The 16,858-nt window shown below is 35.1% G+C and overlaps 4 protein-coding genes across 6 annotated transcripts in view; 1 reads left to right on the top strand and 3 right to left on the bottom strand.

The window, feature by feature from the left end:
* Positions 1 to 443: 443 nt before the first annotated feature.
* On the top strand, positions 444 to 5,600 carry LOC135848264 (T-complex protein 1 subunit alpha-like). The gene is made up of 13 exons (XM_065368138.1): positions 444 to 645; positions 844 to 929; positions 1,007 to 1,135; positions 1,219 to 1,316; positions 1,391 to 1,501; positions 1,606 to 1,787; positions 1,873 to 1,955; positions 2,025 to 2,165; positions 2,242 to 2,353; positions 2,427 to 2,517; positions 2,607 to 2,799; positions 2,871 to 3,034; positions 5,114 to 5,600. The coding sequence occupies exons 1-13, from the start codon at positions 573 to 575 to the stop codon at positions 5,298 to 5,300; spliced, it is 1,650 nt and encodes a 549-aa protein (XP_065224210.1). The 5' UTR covers positions 444 to 572; the 3' UTR covers positions 5,301 to 5,600.
* An 86-nt stretch (positions 5,601 to 5,686) lies between these two features.
* LOC135848271 (arrestin domain-containing protein 17-like) lies at positions 5,687 to 8,968 on the bottom strand. Its single transcript, XM_065368150.1, has 7 exons — positions 8,749 to 8,968; positions 7,872 to 7,991; positions 7,558 to 7,772; positions 6,898 to 7,083; positions 6,533 to 6,718; positions 6,169 to 6,449; positions 5,687 to 6,069 (listed from the first exon to the last, which is right to left on the bottom strand). The coding sequence occupies exons 1-7, from the start codon at positions 8,861 to 8,863 to the stop codon at positions 6,042 to 6,044; spliced, it is 1,131 nt and encodes a 376-aa protein (XP_065224222.1). The 5' UTR covers positions 8,864 to 8,968; the 3' UTR covers positions 5,687 to 6,041.
* A 2,500-nt stretch (positions 8,969 to 11,468) lies between these two features.
* Positions 11,469 to 14,829, bottom strand: LOC135848269 (arrestin domain-containing protein 3-like). Of its 3 annotated transcripts, none has more exons than XM_065368149.1 (9): positions 14,418 to 14,829; positions 14,174 to 14,317; positions 13,956 to 14,100; positions 13,718 to 13,867; positions 13,432 to 13,640; positions 13,172 to 13,354; positions 12,921 to 13,100; positions 12,257 to 12,839; positions 11,469 to 11,638 (listed from the first exon to the last, which is right to left on the bottom strand). In XM_065368149.1, the coding sequence occupies exons 3-9, from the start codon at positions 14,068 to 14,070 to the stop codon at positions 11,619 to 11,621; spliced, it is 1,440 nt and encodes a 479-aa protein (XP_065224221.1). In that variant the 5' UTR covers positions 14,071 to 14,100; positions 14,174 to 14,317; positions 14,418 to 14,829; the 3' UTR covers positions 11,469 to 11,618. The 3 variants fall into 3 exon arrangements, with proteins under 3 accessions (XP_065224221.1, XP_065224220.1, XP_065224219.1); XM_065368148.1 differs by having other exon boundaries at positions 14,178 to 14,317; XM_065368147.1 differs by lacking the exon at positions 14,174 to 14,317 and having other exon boundaries at positions 11,477 to 11,638.
* Positions 14,830 to 14,975: 146 nt separating this feature from the next.
* Positions 14,976 to 16,858, bottom strand: part of LOC135848268 (arrestin domain-containing protein 3-like) — a 42,369-nt gene continuing 40,486 nt past the window's right edge. The window contains exon 8 of the mRNA XM_065368145.1: positions 14,976 to 15,431. Within this exon, the coding sequence (XP_065224217.1) occupies positions 15,412 to 15,431 (20 nt within the window). The 3' untranslated portion in view covers positions 14,976 to 15,411. The remainder of the gene's footprint in view (positions 15,432 to 16,858) is intronic.

Genomic DNA, 16,858 nt, shown 5'->3' with positions numbered 1-16,858 from the left:
ACTTTAAAGATGACGTACGTAGTATGCAAAAATCAGTAAAATAGAAATATTCATAAAATCGTTATTTTTACGCGAAATGATCAAAATTTAACATCAATCGATAGGGAATTTTATTGTCTTTAATTTAAGACTGCATAACAGTTCACCCAAACTCGCGAACAATTTAAAAAATTGCATTTTTTACATAAGAAATTGTATGCATAATTACTGGTTCGTTATCACTTCAGGGAACAAAATGGTGGATGCGCTCACCTGGTTTATATAGAGCCCTAGGAGGAGGTGCAACTCGACTAACGAGGTGTGGTGATTCCGTTTTGCAGCGCATTTATGCCATAGTTTATTGGCAGTGCAAAATAAAACGTTACAAAATTTCAACAATACGCAGCTGTCGAAAGCCGAATACCTCATTTAAAAATAAAAACATGGAATTTGAAATTTGATTCGGAATTTTTTCAACATCACCGAAACCGATTAGTTCATTCTCATTCTAAATAATTATAATTAATTCGACGTTTAGTAATAATCTATTGTGAATAAATCATCAAGTTCGTAGTAATCAGTGCACTAGAAAAATGTCGAACTTCGCCAGTGCGTTATCTGTTGCTGGTACTCGTACTTCTGGTACACCTACCAGGACTCAAAATGGTATGAAAATTTGATTTTACTCGATCAGTTATTCATTTAATACTCTATACGTATCATTTTCTCATTAACCGAGGTGTAAATCACACCTACGAAATGTTCCCATCAATTTTTAATCTTCTGCTGACCCTCTTTTGTCTGCCAATATTACCCCTTACTGAAAGCATTACCCTCGTTTCTAATAATCTTTGGTATTTTCAGTCATGGCAGCTAGTGCGATCGCCAACATCGTTAAAAGTTCTCTCGGTCCAGTTGGTTTGGATAAAATGCTCGTCGATGATATCGGAGTAAGTTGAATCAATTTTCTTAGCTCTTTAATTTCTGTATCACGTTGTTTACTTCAATACTTTCTATTCTCTTGTAGGATGTTACCGTAACTAACGATGGTGCTACAATTTTGAAATTACTCGAAGTAGAACATCCAGCAGCCAGAGTACTCGTTGATTTAGCTCAGTTACAAGATGCTGAAGTGGGAGATGGAACCACCTCAGTTGTAAGTATACTCGTAATTATTCGTCGAATGCTTTCATTCATCGGTTACCTCAAACTATATACTCAACCTGTTGCTTTCTTCAGGTAATAAATGCAGCTGAGTTATTGAAAAATGCCGACGAACTAGTCAAACAAAAAATCCATCCTACGAGTATCATCGCTGGTTACAAATTAGCTTGCAAGTGAGTTGAAGATCGACTCTTTTGTCTTCGGTTTCCTATTCTTACTATTAATGCTGATGAGTTTCTATTTTTAGAGAAGCTTGTAAGTACATCCAAACCAATTTAACTGCCAGTGTCGAAGAATTAGGCAAAGAATGCATTGTAAATGCTGCTAAAACTTCAATCTCCAGTAAACTCATCGGATTGTATCCTTTTTATGTATTTCAAGCTGAACTGGTTTCTTTGTTATTTCATTCATTTGTATTGTAATTACGCGTCATTTACGTTATTTTTCTTAATTCGTATTCAGAGACGATGATTTTTTCGCAAATATGGTAGTAGATGCCGCGATGGCTGTTCGAATAAACGATGGAAAAGGAGGCCACTTATATCCCATCAAAGCGGTAAATGTACTCAAAGCTCATGGTAAAAGCGCCAGGGAAAGTATTCTGGTTGCAGGGTATGCTTTAAATTGTACCGTAGCTTCTCAAGGTAATTATTTCACGTACACGATGAGTACCTACGAATACATCGCCTCCATTATCGACTTATTTTTATATGATTTTTTCGTTCGCAGCTATGCCCAAGAAAATCAGCAATGCTAAAATCGCCTGCTTGGATTTCTCGCTACAAAAGTCGAAATTGAAATTAGGCGTTCAAGTATGCCATTTTTTCCTTCATTTTTCGCTTCTGGTACCCGGCGAGATTCTATTTGAGAATATTTTCTAGGTGTTGATAACCGATCCAGACAAGTTAGACGGCATTAGACAGCGCGAATCCGATATCACGAAAGAAAAAGTACTGAAAATTTTAGCAGCTGGTACCAATGTTGTATTAGTCACCGGTGGAATCGACGATTTATGTTTGAAAGTACGTAATGTCTGTGAAAATAATAACTATGAGCCCTAGACTATAATTTAATCGTATTTTCTTATTCTTTTTCAAGTATTTCGTCGAAGCTGGAGCTATGGCTGTTCGTCGTGTCAAGAAAGCTGATTTAAAACGTATTGCTAAGGCTACCGGAGCTACTTATTTGACATCGTTGACCAACATGGAAGGTAAATTCCATTCCTATTTACCATTTATATATTTCCAATTGGCATTATTTTCATTCTGTTATCAATTTTTTAGGCGAAGACCATTTCGATGCCAGTGCTTTAGGAGAAGCCGCCGAAGTCGTACAAGAATTTATTTGCGACGACGAATTAATCTTCATCAAGGGGTAATTCTGTCACTTCATCGTCGTGATTCTTTATTCGTCGAAAACGAAATCATCTAATTTCAATTTTTTTTTTTTTGCTCAATTCGTAGACCTAAACAAAGAAGCGCCGCCTCAATTGTCCTTCGCGGACCCAACGATTTTTACTGCGATGAAATGGAACGTTCTGTTCACGATGCCTTGTGCGTTGTAAAGAGAGTACTCGAATCGAAATCATTGGTTGCCGGTGGCGGAGCCGTCGAAGCCGCTCTTTCTATTTATTTAGAAAATTTCGCTACAACTTTGGTGCGTATCCCTCCCTAGTTCAATAAATTAATCTAATCATTCTATTATTTATACTATTTTTCTTCGTACAGAGCTCCCGAGAACAATTAGCCATCGCGGAATACGCTCGATCTCTGTTAGTGATACCGAAAACACTGGCTGTGAATGCTGCGCAAGACGCCACCGATTTAGTAGCTAAATTACGCGCTTTCCATAATTCCAGTCAAACGAAAAAGGAACACGCTAATTTGAAATGGTAATTTTTTCACTCCTCTTAATAGTCCGGCATATGACAATAAGAGTAATTGCACCCCCCCCCCCCCCGCCGATCCTCCGGGACAGCTTTTTTCTTAAAGGGGACATCCTAAGGAACATTTTAAAGCAAACTTGCCCAGAAAAAAGTTGGCCTTACTTACAAAATGGCGGCCATTTTGATTGACAGGTCAGCCGAAATCGCAGATTTTGCGTCTCAACATAGGACTTGCACGAAATTTTTCAAACTTTACAAAGGTAGATCGAAAGATCATGTAAAAATTTATCACCTGTCAAAATTTCAAGTGCTAAAGTGCGTTTTTCGATTTTTGGTGAATTTTTAAAAATCCAATTTAGGCCAAAAATGAGGGAAAAAATCAAAATTTTACCAAATTAACCAAGAGAGCTGAAATTTGGGATATATCCTATTTTCGACATGCCAAATCGATTGGAAACTGTTTCGAACCGTTTTGAGCAGTTCTGGAGCCTCCAGCAAATTTTTGAAACTCGAAATTCCCACAAAATTCCATCAAATTGGACTTGTAAAGCTGAAATTTAGTCTAAAAACTAAATTCAATATTCTACGAAGTACTGCAGGTGAATTTCAAGTCATTTTGAAGCCTCCAGCGACTTTTTGAAAATTCCTGAAGCCTCCAGCAGATTTTTGAAACTTTAAATTTTCATCAAATTTTATCCAAGGGAGATGGAAAGCTGAAATTTACTCTACACTCCAATTTTAACACCCTCTGAAGACGACTTTAGGTGGGTTCAAGTCATTTTAGAGCCTCCAGCGATTTTTTTGAAAATTACTGGAGCCTCCAGTAGATTTTTGAAACTTGAAATTTCTCCAAAATTTCATCAAACTGAGGTGGAGAGTCGAAATTCATTCTGCAAACTAATTTCAATACGCTACGAAGTTGACTGCTAGTGGATTTCAAGTTGTTTTGGAGCCTCCAGCGACTTTTTGAAAATTACTGGAGCCTCCAGCAGATTTTTGAAACTTTAAATTTTCAGGTGGATTTCAAGTCGTTTTGAGTCTTCACCGACTTTTTGAAAGGTTGTATGGCGTTTTTTTTGGAAAATTGAAATTTTCTCAAAGTAGCTGGAAGCTTCAAAAGCATTTGAAACCACCATGTAGTCTGCGAAGTAAATTTCAGCTTGCCAACTCCATTTGATAAATTAATGATGGGAAAATTTCAAGTTTCAAAAATCTACTGGAGGCTCCAGTAATTTTCAAAAAAGTCGCTGGAGGCTCTGAAATGACTTGAACCCACCTGAAGTCGTCTTCAGATGGTTTTAAAATTGGAGTGTAGAGTAAATTTCAGCTTTCCATCTCTATTTGATGAAATTTTGTGGACATTTAAAGTTTCAAAAATCTGCTGGAGGCTTCAGGAATTTTCAAAACGTCGCTGGAGGCTCCAAAACGACTTGAAATTCACCTGCAGTACTTCGTAGCGTATTGAAATTAGTTTTTAGAATAAATTTTAGCTTTACAACTCCAATTCGATGGAATTTTGTGGGAATTTCGAGTTTCAAAAATCTGCTGGAGGCTCCAGAACTGCTCAAAACGGGTTGAAACCGTTTCCAATTGATTTGGCATGTCGAAAATAGGGTGTATCCCAAATTTCAGCTTTCTTGGTCAATTTGGTAAAATTTTGATTTTTTCACTCGTTTTTGGCCTAAATTGGATTTTCAAAAATTCACCAAAAATCGAAAAACGCACTTTAGCACTTGAAATTTTGACAGGTGATAAATTTTTACATGATCTTTCCGTCTACCTTTGTAAGGTTTGAAAAATTTCGTGCCCTATGTTGAGACGCAAAATCTGCGATTTCGGCTGACCAGTCAATCAAAATGGCCGCCATTTTGTAAGTAAGGGCAACTTTTTTTGGGCAAGTTTGCTTTAAAATGTTCCTTAGGACGTCCTCTTTAAGAAAAAAGTTGTCCCGGATGATCGGTGGGTGGGGGGGGGGGTGCAATTACTCCTATTGTCATATGCCGGACTAGGACCTCTCCTCGCCTTGTATTCGATAATAATTTACTACCTAATAGACTTTTTTCACTCGTATTTTTCCATTCGCAGGTACGGTTTGGACCTCCACGAAGGCAAAGTACGCGATAATAAACAAGCCGGTGTCTTAGAACCGGCGATATCGAAAATTAAATCGTTGAAATTCGCTACCGAAGCGGCCATCACTATTCTACGTATTGATGACATGATCCGTCTACAAGCCGAATCGAAGGAAGACAGATATGGCGATGATTATTGATTTTAGAAAAATATTCGTAATGTATTTTTTTCACTTCCCTTTCTTTTTGTATTCCTAACGATTTTTTTTTTCTTCGTATATTTTACATACATAATTTGTAACATTTTTACACAACCACTGAAGTATTTATAAACAAATTTTTTAATCGTATACTCATATTTATTTTTTTCTCGCCCCGTTTCTACGAATTAATGTGTAAATTATTCGATTTTTTTTGGTCTGTTGTACGGAATTTTTTTCCTACTGTGAGAGTACTTTTTTTTCGTAATATCGTATAATATAACATTGTTCCAGCTTAAATGGTTTTGTTCTTTTTAAAATCGTTGTGAAAGGAAAAGAAGATGTAATCTAAGATCATAGAACGAGGACGTAGCCATGGCCGCTGGAACTGACAGGAAGAGGGAAGACTGAGTTTCCTTGAGATGATAATTATTGATGAAATGGCAATTGACACCTCACAGCGGTTTTTTAAAAAATGTGAACATTTTGATTGGGAAGTTTTTTATTTTATTCTGATACAAGGTACGAACAATTTACAATTTTCACATTTCTTTTCTACGTTAATAAATAAAAATAAAATAAATCATCAATTTGCATTGTTTTGTAGGCGGGTAATTAATTTACAATTTTGTACAAACGTGCATTCAAAACCATTTTCTCCATGTACCTTCTTAACAGTGCCCAGTTGAATGTGAATTTACATTAATAGATCATCTAATTATCAAATTGCATTTTGAATCATTATAAAGATGTATTAGAGTAACGTGAACTGAAACATACAGTAAGAAAATTTATACGAAAATCATAAATCAAAATTCAAATGGTCGATTAATTATCCTGACCTTAAAAACGAAATAAAAATACTCACCTTTGAGGGGAATCTGTTTGGTTTTTGTTGAGGAATAACGGCACATGATTAGGATCCACCGAATGTGATCGAAATTTCGAATGAGATAAAATTGGAAGCAGAGGATTCCTGGATATTTTTTCCAAAGACATAAAAATTCCGGAATCGTTTTCTTCTGATTTGATTGATGGTCGATAATGAGTATCTGTAGTGATTTTACTTTCGCTCAAAGGTATGTGACCGATTGTGATTGGAATGTGCATATCGAGGTTTGAATGCATTCCTGAAGTGTTGGCTTTGACCTAAAATTGAATTAAATTAGGACTATACGTTTTTAAAACATTCCAACTGCTTTCAGAAGCGAATATCTGCGAAATGTAATTACGTGTAGATTGTGGTAAATTTCAATGATTGAACACCATTTTAATGATGGGAATGCGATCGATGGAACTTGAAAATTTTCACTCAATGTATGAGATTGTCGTTTTGCTACCCCATTTAAACGTATTTTTTGTAGTTTTTTGGTCTCGTTTTTCAACGTGAATTTTCTGCCCAATTTCCATTGGATATTCTGAAAATTAATAGGATCAAAATTAATGTAAAATAATTACATTTTTATTTTTTCATAATTAATTTTATGCATAAACATTTTTTCATTTTAATCGTATTTTTTTTAAAATTATTTTTGAGTAATTTTTAAAATAATTTCAATTGTATAATTTATATGGAATTTCCTTCGACACCACTTACTTGAATTAAGTAAATATAAATCGAATTTACTGCTACATCACTGGAATTATTAACCTCCAAAGTAATTGGAATAGGTTCCGAAGGAGTGTACCCATTTTTTGGTAAATTTACTACCAAACTGAGAGAGCCATTGGTAGACCGATACGGAGACATAAATTTTTTACTTTCTTCTTGTCTAGAAGGTGTCTATAAAACATTAAAATGCAAAACGAGGGACGTTAATAGAGCATAAGTATTGTGATAAAATATAAAAAAATGCAAAGTTGATTAGGTGGGTAAATGATGATTGATGATGTTAGTTTTCCAGGATGAACTAACGATAATAAATTTTATCAACATTCCATAATATTGTTCAACATATTGTCCGTCCAACATAGCTTGACCTGAATTGTGTCAGTTGCATTTTATGGAAGCCAAAAAGGAATAACAGAAGGGTTTCCCAAATTGATTAGCTTTCATCTCGATTTATTTCAATAAATCTGTTTCCAGCCAATCAGCCATAAATAAACATGCAAAATAAACATAGCCAATAATTTTTACTCTCTAAAAAATTTGGAAAAATTCATGAAAAATTTGTTGGAATTCGGCTTATGCAAATGACACAATTCAGCTCAAGCTATGTTAGACGGACAATACCTACATAAATTTATCAATACTCACTCTTAAAAACGAATAGAAATTTAAATTCAACGGATTCACTACGGTAAATTCAGTTTTTTGTTTTTTATTAAACGCTGAATAAATGGTTTCAACTACAGCTTTACCGTAATATATGATGCCTCCGTAAGAACCACTAAACGAAGATGGTACTTTTGGAGGTAACGATACAGCAAAAGGATAAATGTGTTCGCCTTCTGGTAAATTATGATGTTGATCTGGAAAAAAAGAAATGAAAAAAATTGATTTCGATGACGAATTTTCTGAAAATTTTAGAGGGATAGATGTATTACTTTTAGGCTATAAAATATTTTTACCTTTTTCTGTTTGTATCAATATTTGTTTATTTTTCAGGTAAACTTCGTAAGTGTAAGTTCCTGGTATGGATGCTTTGATAAATTTACATTCGGCTTTCCCTTTGAGCTTAAGTTTGATTCCTGGACAAATACCAGAACGTTTAAGAATTAGGTAGTTTTTTTCTTCAAAGGAATGCCTATTTACAAGGGAACTTTTTAGACTCACGATTTCCAATTTGAATGAAACCAAGTTAGGTTGTAAAAGCATGTTTCAAAACCTCCGTAACCAAAATTTTAATCTTTGAAGTTTATTTTCGGATTTTTGAAAATTTAAAAAATTCAAAAAAGTTGTTTAAAGGGCAATTTTTAAACATTTTCATGAAATTCAATTTTTATTTTAGAAAACTGAACCAATGTGAATAAAACCTTCATTTCAACCTCCACACATCAAGTAGATAGGTACTAGTAGTTTTGAGTCATTCTGGAACCTCTAGTGATTTTTTAAATTTTTTCTAGAAATTTCAAATCACTCCAGAAGAGCCAAAAATGAGCTTTTATAGCACCCTGTAACTTTGAACAGTGGTTATTGGGCATCCTTTTGATCATTTTTGTCGGTTACTGCGAAATTCCAGGTGTGTGAGTTCAAGTAAATTTTTGATCATTTCGTAAATTCCAGAAAAAGTGAAAAAAATTAAAATTTCGACGAAAGTACTTATGTAACAAAAATGGTCGAAAGGATACCCAATGAACACTGATCAAAGTTCCTTCACGTCTCTCTCCTACATTTTTTCTAGTTTAGTAGCCAATGTTGTTTTCAACTCGTATTTGGGTAGGTACTCGATATTTCAAAAGACGCTTTTAGGTACCTATGTACAGAAATATCTGAAGGATCACTTACCTTTAATTCTCGTAACAGAATCGATCGCCAGTTTCACTTGACCACTTACTGTCTGTCCTGGATGATAAATCTTATCTGGCTGATCAAAAATTATGTTCAACTTCCTAACGCCCATTTTGAAAATTTCAACTACCACTGTATAATAATTTGAATTCACTAAACTAGACGAGCAATTGTGGACACTTTGAAATCATATTAAAAAACTAAAAATATACCTGTAAAGGTACCGAAAAAATTGATCTATCTATGTTCTATCCACTTTCGAGCTATAAAACCAATATAAAAATCATTCCACTGTTATTGCTTCCATTTTAGAACGAAATAAGAGGATAATACGAAAACACAAGTGATGGGTAGGGGTACAGTGATAAAAAATATAGCGCGATTATTCATATTGTAATGATGTGTTCGGATGTGAATCAGTGTAGAATCCTTTTTGCAATGTACAAACAAGCAGGCGGCGATAAGGTCATGGTACTGGAACCTATACTAATATACATATGTAGTACCTAACTGTAAATTCCACAGAAGCTAAATTTGTCTCTTTTTTCACATATGTATTTTTTTTATCAACCACTATGATCTTTAGCTTTGTTCAAACTGTTATATAGGTACCTATGTAGATGTATTTACCTATCAGATGTTTTTTGCATGAGAAAAGAGATAGGATTCCCTGTACCTTTTGTCACAGTTTTTATAAAGTCATTTGAAATGAACCATTCTTTAATATTAAAAATTATCTGTACACCTATTAGTCCGGCACGGCATATGACAACAGGAGTAACTGCACCCCCCCCCCCGCCGATCCTCCGGGACAACTTTTTACTTATAGGGGACATCCTAAGGAACATTTTAAAGCAAACTTGCCAAAAAAAAAAGTTGGCCTTACTTACAAAACGTTGGCCATTTTGATTTGACAGGTCAGCCGAAATCGCAGATTTTGCGTTTCAACATAGGACTTCTGCGAATTTTTTCAAACTTTACAAAGGTACCTAGATCGAAACATCATGAAAAAATTTATCACCTGTCAGAATTTCAAATGCTAAAACGTGCGTTTTTCGATTTTCGGTGAATTTTTGAAAATCGAATTTAGGCCAAAAATGAGGGAAAAACTCAAAATTTTACCAAATTGACCAAGAAAGCTGAAATTTGGGATATATCCTATTTTCAACATGCTAAGTCGATTGGAAACGGTTTCAACCCGTTTTGAGCAGTTCTGGAGCCTCCAGCAGATTTTTGAAACTCGAAATTCCCACAAAATTCCATCAAATTGGACTTGCAAAGCTAAAATTTATTCTAAAAACTCATTTCAATACGCTACGAAGTACTGCAGGTGAATTTCAAGCCGTTTTGGATCCTCCAGCGACTTTTTGAAAATTCCTGAAGCCTCCAGAAGATTTTTGAAACTTTAAATTTTCACAAAATTTCATCAAATAATGGAGATGGAAAGCTGAAATTTACTCTACACTCCAATTTTAACACCCTCTGAAAACGACTTCTGGTGGATTTCAAGTCATTTTAGAGCCTCCAACGACATTTTTGAAAATTACTGGAGCCTCCAGTAGATTTTTGAAACTTGAAATTTCTCCAAAATTTTATCAAACCACGATGGAGAGTCGAAATTCATTCTGCAAACCAATTTCAATACGCTACGAAGTTGACTGCTGGTGAATTTCAAGTCATTTTGGAGCCTCCAGCAACTTTTTGAATGGTTGTATGACGTTTTTTTGGAAAATTGAAATTTCCTAAAAGTAGGTGGAAGCATCAAAACCATTTGAAACCACCATGTAGTCTGCGAAGTAAATTTCAGCTTGCCAACTCCACTTGAAAAAATTAATGTTGCGGAAATTTCAAGGGAGGCTCCAATAGTTTTAAAAAAAGTCGCTGGAGGCCCTAAAGTAACTTGAACCCACCTGAAGTCGTCTTAGAGGGTGTTAAAATTGGAGTGTAGAGTAAATTTTAGCTTGACAACTTCAATTTGATGGAATTTTGTGGGAATTTCGAGTTTCAAAAATCGGCTGGAAACTTCAGGAATTTTCAAAAAGTCGCTGGAGGATCCAAAACGACTTGAAATTCACCTGCAGTACTTCGTAGCGTATCAAAATTAGTTTTTAGAATAAATTTCAGCTTTACAACTCCAATTTGATGGAATTTTGTGGGAATTTCGAGTTTCAAAAATCTGCTGGAGGCTCCAGAACTGCTCAAAACGGGTTGAAACCGTTTCCAATCGACTTAGCATGTTGAAAATAGGGTATATCCCAAATTTCAGCTTCCTTGGTCAATTTGGTAAAATTTTGAGTTTTTCCCTCATTTTTGGCCTAAATTCGATTTTCAAAAATTCACCGAAAATCGAAAAACGCACTTTAGCATTTGAAATTCTGACAGGTGATAAATTTTTTCATGATGTTTCGATCTAGGTACCTTTGTAAAGTTTGAAAAAATTCGCAGAAGTCCTATGTTGAATCGCAAAATCTGCGATTTCGGCTGACCTGTCAATCAAAATGGCCAACATTTTGTAAGTAAGGCCAACGGGGGGTGCAATTACTTCTATTGTCAGATGCCGGACTATATCTAATCAATAAAAATTGAAAAATAAAAGTTAAACTACGAGTAGGCTAAGCACGATAGAAAAACAAAAAACACCTACTGTAACTTAATTTATGAAATCTGAGTCTATAAGGCAATTATGTAATTTCAAAAGACTTGAAAATTGAAACGATTACTTACTCAAACATTAAAATAACTATGTTCCATAAATAATAGGGCTAGTTAAACTTTCCATAAGTACAAAATATCTGAAAAATAAGAGTCTGTTTTATATAATTATTGGAAATATTCAGAAACAGGCATGTTGAACGCCACATTTGGGCTTAAAACGGAGGAGCAGAAGCTGAAAAAAAAAGTTAGAAAAGAACATTAGGTACCTAACTATACTATACAAAAAAGTTATCTATGATATTTCTACTCACATTTTGGTACAGTGTTTCGTAATAGGTCCCTACGTTTTTTCAGGGTTCGAACTCAATTTTCAAAAAAATAAAAAAAAACTTTAAGAATCAAAAAAGCTCTAAAATTTTGAAACTTTTTGGAAATGACTTTGACAATTTTAGCAAAAGTTAGGGATTTTTGGCAATTTCTGGTAAAAAGCAAGACTTTTGGACAAAATTTAAATAATGTGAGACTTCTTTGGATTTTTGAAAAAAGTGGCATTTTTTAGAGGCTAAGTTGGAAAGCAACATTTTTTGCCAATTTTACAGAAAAAAATTATAACATCGACAATTTTACTGAAAAGGCGAAGCAGGATTTTTCGACAGTTGAAAATCACGAAAAAATCCAAGTAGGTAGGTAGTAGGTACCTACCTAATCGTAGTTTTGTACACCTACCAACAACTCAGTTGCAGTTATGCGTTCCTTGAAAAATTTCACACACCCTTTTTGTTCAAATTTCAGTTTCCTAGAAAAATTGTTTTCGAAACAACCACTCGAGATATGTAATAGGTATACTTACGAGATGATGAGAACAAAGGCGATGGCTGCACTGGAAATTTTGAACCATCGCCAGCGGCCGAGGCAGCCCCGAACGGGACCCAGTGATGAGGAGCACTCTGAGCACTTTCAGGATTAGTAGCCGGCTGACGCGATAATTCTGGGTGATACTGCTGCGCCGGAACAGCACCTCCTGGAACCGGGTATGCGCTAGTAAGATAATTCGAATGAGGATATCCTTGAGCAGTAGGATGAAGGGGCATTTGAGGTATTCCTCCAGCATTAGAATACGGTAGATTAGGTGCGATGAAACTGGGATTTGGCGCTGGTACTCCAAAAGGCGCTCCACCAGCTTGGTTTCCTGGGTATGGGTAATTCGCAGCTGGTTGACCTGGAGTTGGATATGGTGAAGGGACCGGGTTCATGGGTACTCCTGGTGGTGGCATTTGCATTCCAACATTAGGATTATAGGGCATGTTGTTTGGATAGGTTTGAGGTTGAGGAGTAATAATGGGAGCGTTTGGATCTTCGCTCAGAGGGATGTCACCGATTGTGATAGGGATATGCATATCTGGATCAAGAAACCCACTAGCGTCAGCTTCGATCTGTAAAATTGTACGAGTTCGAGAGGTTATTTGAATTGATAATTTACTCCGGTATGATAACGAGATGATAATAACACCTACGTGTAATTCGTGGTTTATTTTAATGAACGAACAACCTTCCAAATTCGGGTACGTAGCGGAAGGAATCGTAAAATTCTCACTCCAAGTATGAGACTGTCCTTGTTCCACTCCGCCTAAACTTAATTTTTGAAGCTTTTTATCTTCCTTTTTATGGCATCCCTCCGCTGTCCATTTTATCTCCTAATCAACGAACAAATCGTGTAAATTTTTCAAGGATAATGTGGGTTTTACTCGTGCAATATAATACTGACTCGTTTCAAATAAATATGAACCGCTTTCACGGTATAGGTACTGGCGTTGTCGATTTCCAAAGTGATTGGAATTGGTTCTGAGTGAGCGAATCCAGTTTTAGGTAAATGCACAACGATGGTGAGGGGACCACTGGCACACCACAGACAACAGAACGTTTTGTTTTTTTCGTTTTTATACGAATTCTAGAAGCAAATACGAAAAATTGAATTTAAAAAAATATTTTTAAAAGTGTAATAAAAAATGTAGACCTTGAACTTACTCTCAAATTGGGAAATAAATTGAGATTCAGAGGATTGAGTACGGTAAAACAGGTTCGTTCTTTTCTATCGAAGGCCATTGGAATATCAATTTTTACTTTTGCATAATACGAGACTCCTCCGTAAGAACCACTGAAAGAGGATGGCGCACGAATTGGCAACATCACACTGAATGGGTAAATATGTTCTCCAGCAGCCAATTTAAATTTACCTAAATAATCGTCGAGACTCGAAATTATTATTTTACTCAGAATAAACATTTCATAAAAAATTAATCTCGAGTTTTACCTCTTCCTCCAACCAAACGTTCAGTGTTTAGATAGGTTTCAGATGATTTTCGACAAATTGATCTGGAACGACTTCTATCTTCGTGATCACGGTAGGTTTCTCGTTCATTCCATTTACACTCTGCTTTTCCTTTAAGCTTGAGTTGAACAGCTGCACATGCACATTACATGGTTATCACGAGGCATAAGGCTTCAATTATTATACCTACTCGACAGAATGACACGTTTGGTTTATTTACCTCTGATTTTTTTTGAAGAATCCAGCACCAGTCGAACTCTTCCGGTTACCATTTCTCCTGGGTAATAAACCTTATCTGGCTTATCCAGAATGATGTCCAAAGTCCTGACGCTCATTTCAACGACGATAAATCGAAAATTCAAGCACTAAATTGTGAAAACAAGAACAGCCAGCGTAAAATGAGATTAAAAAAATTACAAGTATACCTACCTTACCTACCTACCAAGGCGGATTTTGATCAATAATTGATAAGAAAATTGTCAAAAAATTCAAAACTTTTTCATGAAGTATTTTTTGAACAAATATCAACCATAAGTGAATATAGGTCCAATTCAGTCCAATTCCTTCAATAAACCATTTCTACTGAAGAAGGGGGGGGGGGATTTTGAAAATACCAACTACAACTCGATATTTTGAGAAACATTTTTATGAACAACATAGGAATGGTTAAAGGATCCCTTACCTTTAATTCTTGAGGTAAAGTCGATCGTCAGCTTTACTTGACCAGTCACTGTCTGTCCTGAATGATGAATCTCATCAGAAGTTGATCGAAAACTATATTCAATTTTACGAGATCAATTTTGAAAATTTCTACTGATTTGAATTCATTAAACTAGACGCATAATTATTATAGATACTTTGAAATATGTATTTCAAATTCACCGAAAACTATATATATCCGAAAACATTTGACGTGTATACTTTTAACTAATTCAATACAAAGATTATTCTACCGCAGTTATCGCTTCCATTTCTTAAGCGATAAGATCATATAGTACTGAACGAAATAAGTGATTGGGTTCTGGGTATTTAATGCAAATTAATAATACATTTGCAATCATCGAAATTGAAATTTTAGGACAAGTATTGGCCAAATAACGTATTCGGATTCCCATTCCTGGAATGTGTAAATTCAAGTGCGTATGCATACCCGCTGTCATCACTTTAATCTGTAGTGATTGAAAAATAAAATTAGGTAGGTACCGACAATACATAAAAATGAAAAAAAATTATCTTGATATCAAAATAAAATACTCATGTTACTGATTATCAAGTCACATGAAATAAACCGTTCTTCAATAACAGCTATAGGTACGTAATTGTAAATGTAGGTAATAAAAATGATCTGTACATACTTAGGTTATCAATAAACATTTAAAAATAAAGGGTAAAATACGAGTAGGTAGGTAGGTAGGTAAGAATGATAGAAAAACAAAAAAAATACTGTAACTTAATTTGAAAAAATCTGTGTTTAGTAGGTAAGGCAACTTTTTAAGCTCTGATATAATTTCAAAAAACCTGAGAATTGAGACGATATAACTTTAAAATAACTAGGTAGGTACCATAAATTGAATTAACTTTCATACCAGTACGAAATACTTAAAAAACAAAGGCCTAGCTGTTTGAGAAGTATTGAAAATATTCAGAAACTGGTACGTTGAATGCCGCAATTTAACTTAAAACCGAGGAGCAGAAGCTAAAAAAAAAAGAACAAGAAATGAACATTATTAAAAAACTTATCCTTGATATTTCTACTCAAATCTTGATAGAGTGGTGAGGGTCATTCCAGGTCAAATCAGATTGGTTTCGTAGAGCAGGCAAATAGCGGTTTTAAAAAGGAAAAAATTGGCACATAAATTTTTTTTCGGGAATGTGTTCAGATGAACCCGCTGAACTACCAAAAAAAAATCCGACCCTCCTAACCCCGGAGCTAATTTTTTTAGGGGGCGAAAACCGGTTCCGATTTACGTTTTTTGCGATTTACTCCGAAAATATTAGGTTTACGAGAAAAACTACCAGGACTAAAAATGTTCCCATTCAAATTCTCGACAATTTGATACTACGCTCGATGCCCATCCCTCAAGAGGGGTGTCTAAAAAAAGGGTTGGAAAGTGTAGGTGTTTCAAAAAAGGTCAGTCAAATAAATTGATCAAAGTTACCACTTAATATCATTCGTTTTCGCTCTGCAAACTAATATCAATACGCTACGATGTTCACTGCTGGTGTATTTCAAATCGTTTTGGAGCCTCCAGCAACTTTTTGAAAGGTTGTATGACGGTTTTTTGGAAAATTGAAATTTCCTAAAAGTAGCTGGAAAGCTTCAAAACCATTTCAAAACCACCATGTAGTCTGCGAAAGCTTGCCAACTCCATTTGATAGATTAATGTTGGGGAAATTTCAAGTTTCGAAAATCTACTGGAGGCTCCAGTAATTCTCAAAAAAGTCGCTGGAGACCTTAAAATGACTTGAATCCACCTGAAGTCGTCTTCAGACGGTGTTAAAATTGGAGTGTAGAGTAAATTTCAGCTTTCCATCTCCATTTGATGAAATTTTGTGAACATTTAAAGTTTCAAAAATCTGCTGGAGGTTTCAAGAATTTTCAAAAAGTCGCTGGAGGCTCCAAAATGACTTGAAATTCACCTGTAGTACTTCGTAGCGTATTGACATTAGTTTTTAGAATAAATTTTAGCTTTACAACTCTAATTTGATGGACTTTTGTGGGAATTTCGAGTTTCAAAAATCTGCTGGAGGCTCCAGAACTGCTCAAAACGGTTTGAAACAGTTTCAAATCGATTCGGCATGTCGAAAATAGGGTACATCCCAAATTTAAGCTTTCTTGGTCAATTTGGTGAAATTTTGATTTTTCCCTCATTTTTGGCCTAAATTGGATTTTCAAAAATTTACCAAAAATCGAAAAACGCACTTTACCACTTGAAATTTTGACAAGTGATAAATTTTTGCATGATCTTTCGATCTACCTTTGTAAGGTTTGAAAAATTTCGTGCAAGTCCTATGTTGAAACGCAAAATCTGCGATTTTGGCGGACCTGTCAATCAAAATGGCCGCCATTTTGTAAGTAAGGCCAACTTTTTTTTTGGGCAAGTTGACTTTAAAATGTTCCTT

This window comes from Planococcus citri, chromosome 5 (genome assembly GCF_950023065.1).
Source record: "Planococcus citri chromosome 5, ihPlaCitr1.1, whole genome shotgun sequence".
Classification (NCBI taxonomy): Eukaryota; Metazoa; Arthropoda; class Insecta; order Hemiptera; family Pseudococcidae; genus Planococcus; species Planococcus citri.
Note: the sequence above shows the minus strand (reverse complement) of the source record. Positions and strands in the feature narration are given on the sequence as shown.

Coding starts and splice junctions, on each gene's coding strand:
- LOC135848264 (XM_065368138.1), top strand. CDS start 573: ATGTCGAACTTCGCCAGTGCGTTATCTGTTGCTGGTACTCGTACTTCT. Junction 2,518..2,606: donor GAATTAATCTTCATCAAGGG/GTAATTCTGTCA, acceptor CTCAATTCGTAG/ACCTAAACAAAGAAGCGCCG. Junction 3,035..5,113: donor GAACACGCTAATTTGAAATG/GTAATTTTTTCA, acceptor TTCCATTCGCAG/GTACGGTTTGGACCTCCACG.
- LOC135848271 (XM_065368150.1), bottom strand. CDS start 8,863: ATGGGCGTTAGGAAGTTGAACATAATTTTTGATCAGCCAGATAAGATT. Junction 7,992..8,748: donor TTCTGTTACGAGAATTAAAG/GTAAGTGATCCT, acceptor GTATTTGTCCAG/GAATCAAACTTAAGCTCAAA. Junction 6,070..6,168: donor CAAACAGATTCCCCTCAAAG/GTGAGTATTTTT, acceptor TGTATGTTTCAG/TTCACGTTACTCTAATACAT.
- LOC135848269 (XM_065368149.1), bottom strand. CDS start 14,070: ATGAGCGTCAGGACTTTGGACATCATTCTGGATAAGCCAGATAAGGTT. Junction 13,868..13,955: donor TTCTTCAAAAAAAATCAGAG/GTAAATAAACCA, acceptor GTGCATGTGCAG/CTGTTCAACTCAAGCTTAAA. Junction 11,639..12,256: donor GCCTTTGTTCTCATCATCTC/GTAAGTATACCT, acceptor TTTTTTTTTCAG/CTTCTGCTCCTCCGTTTTAA.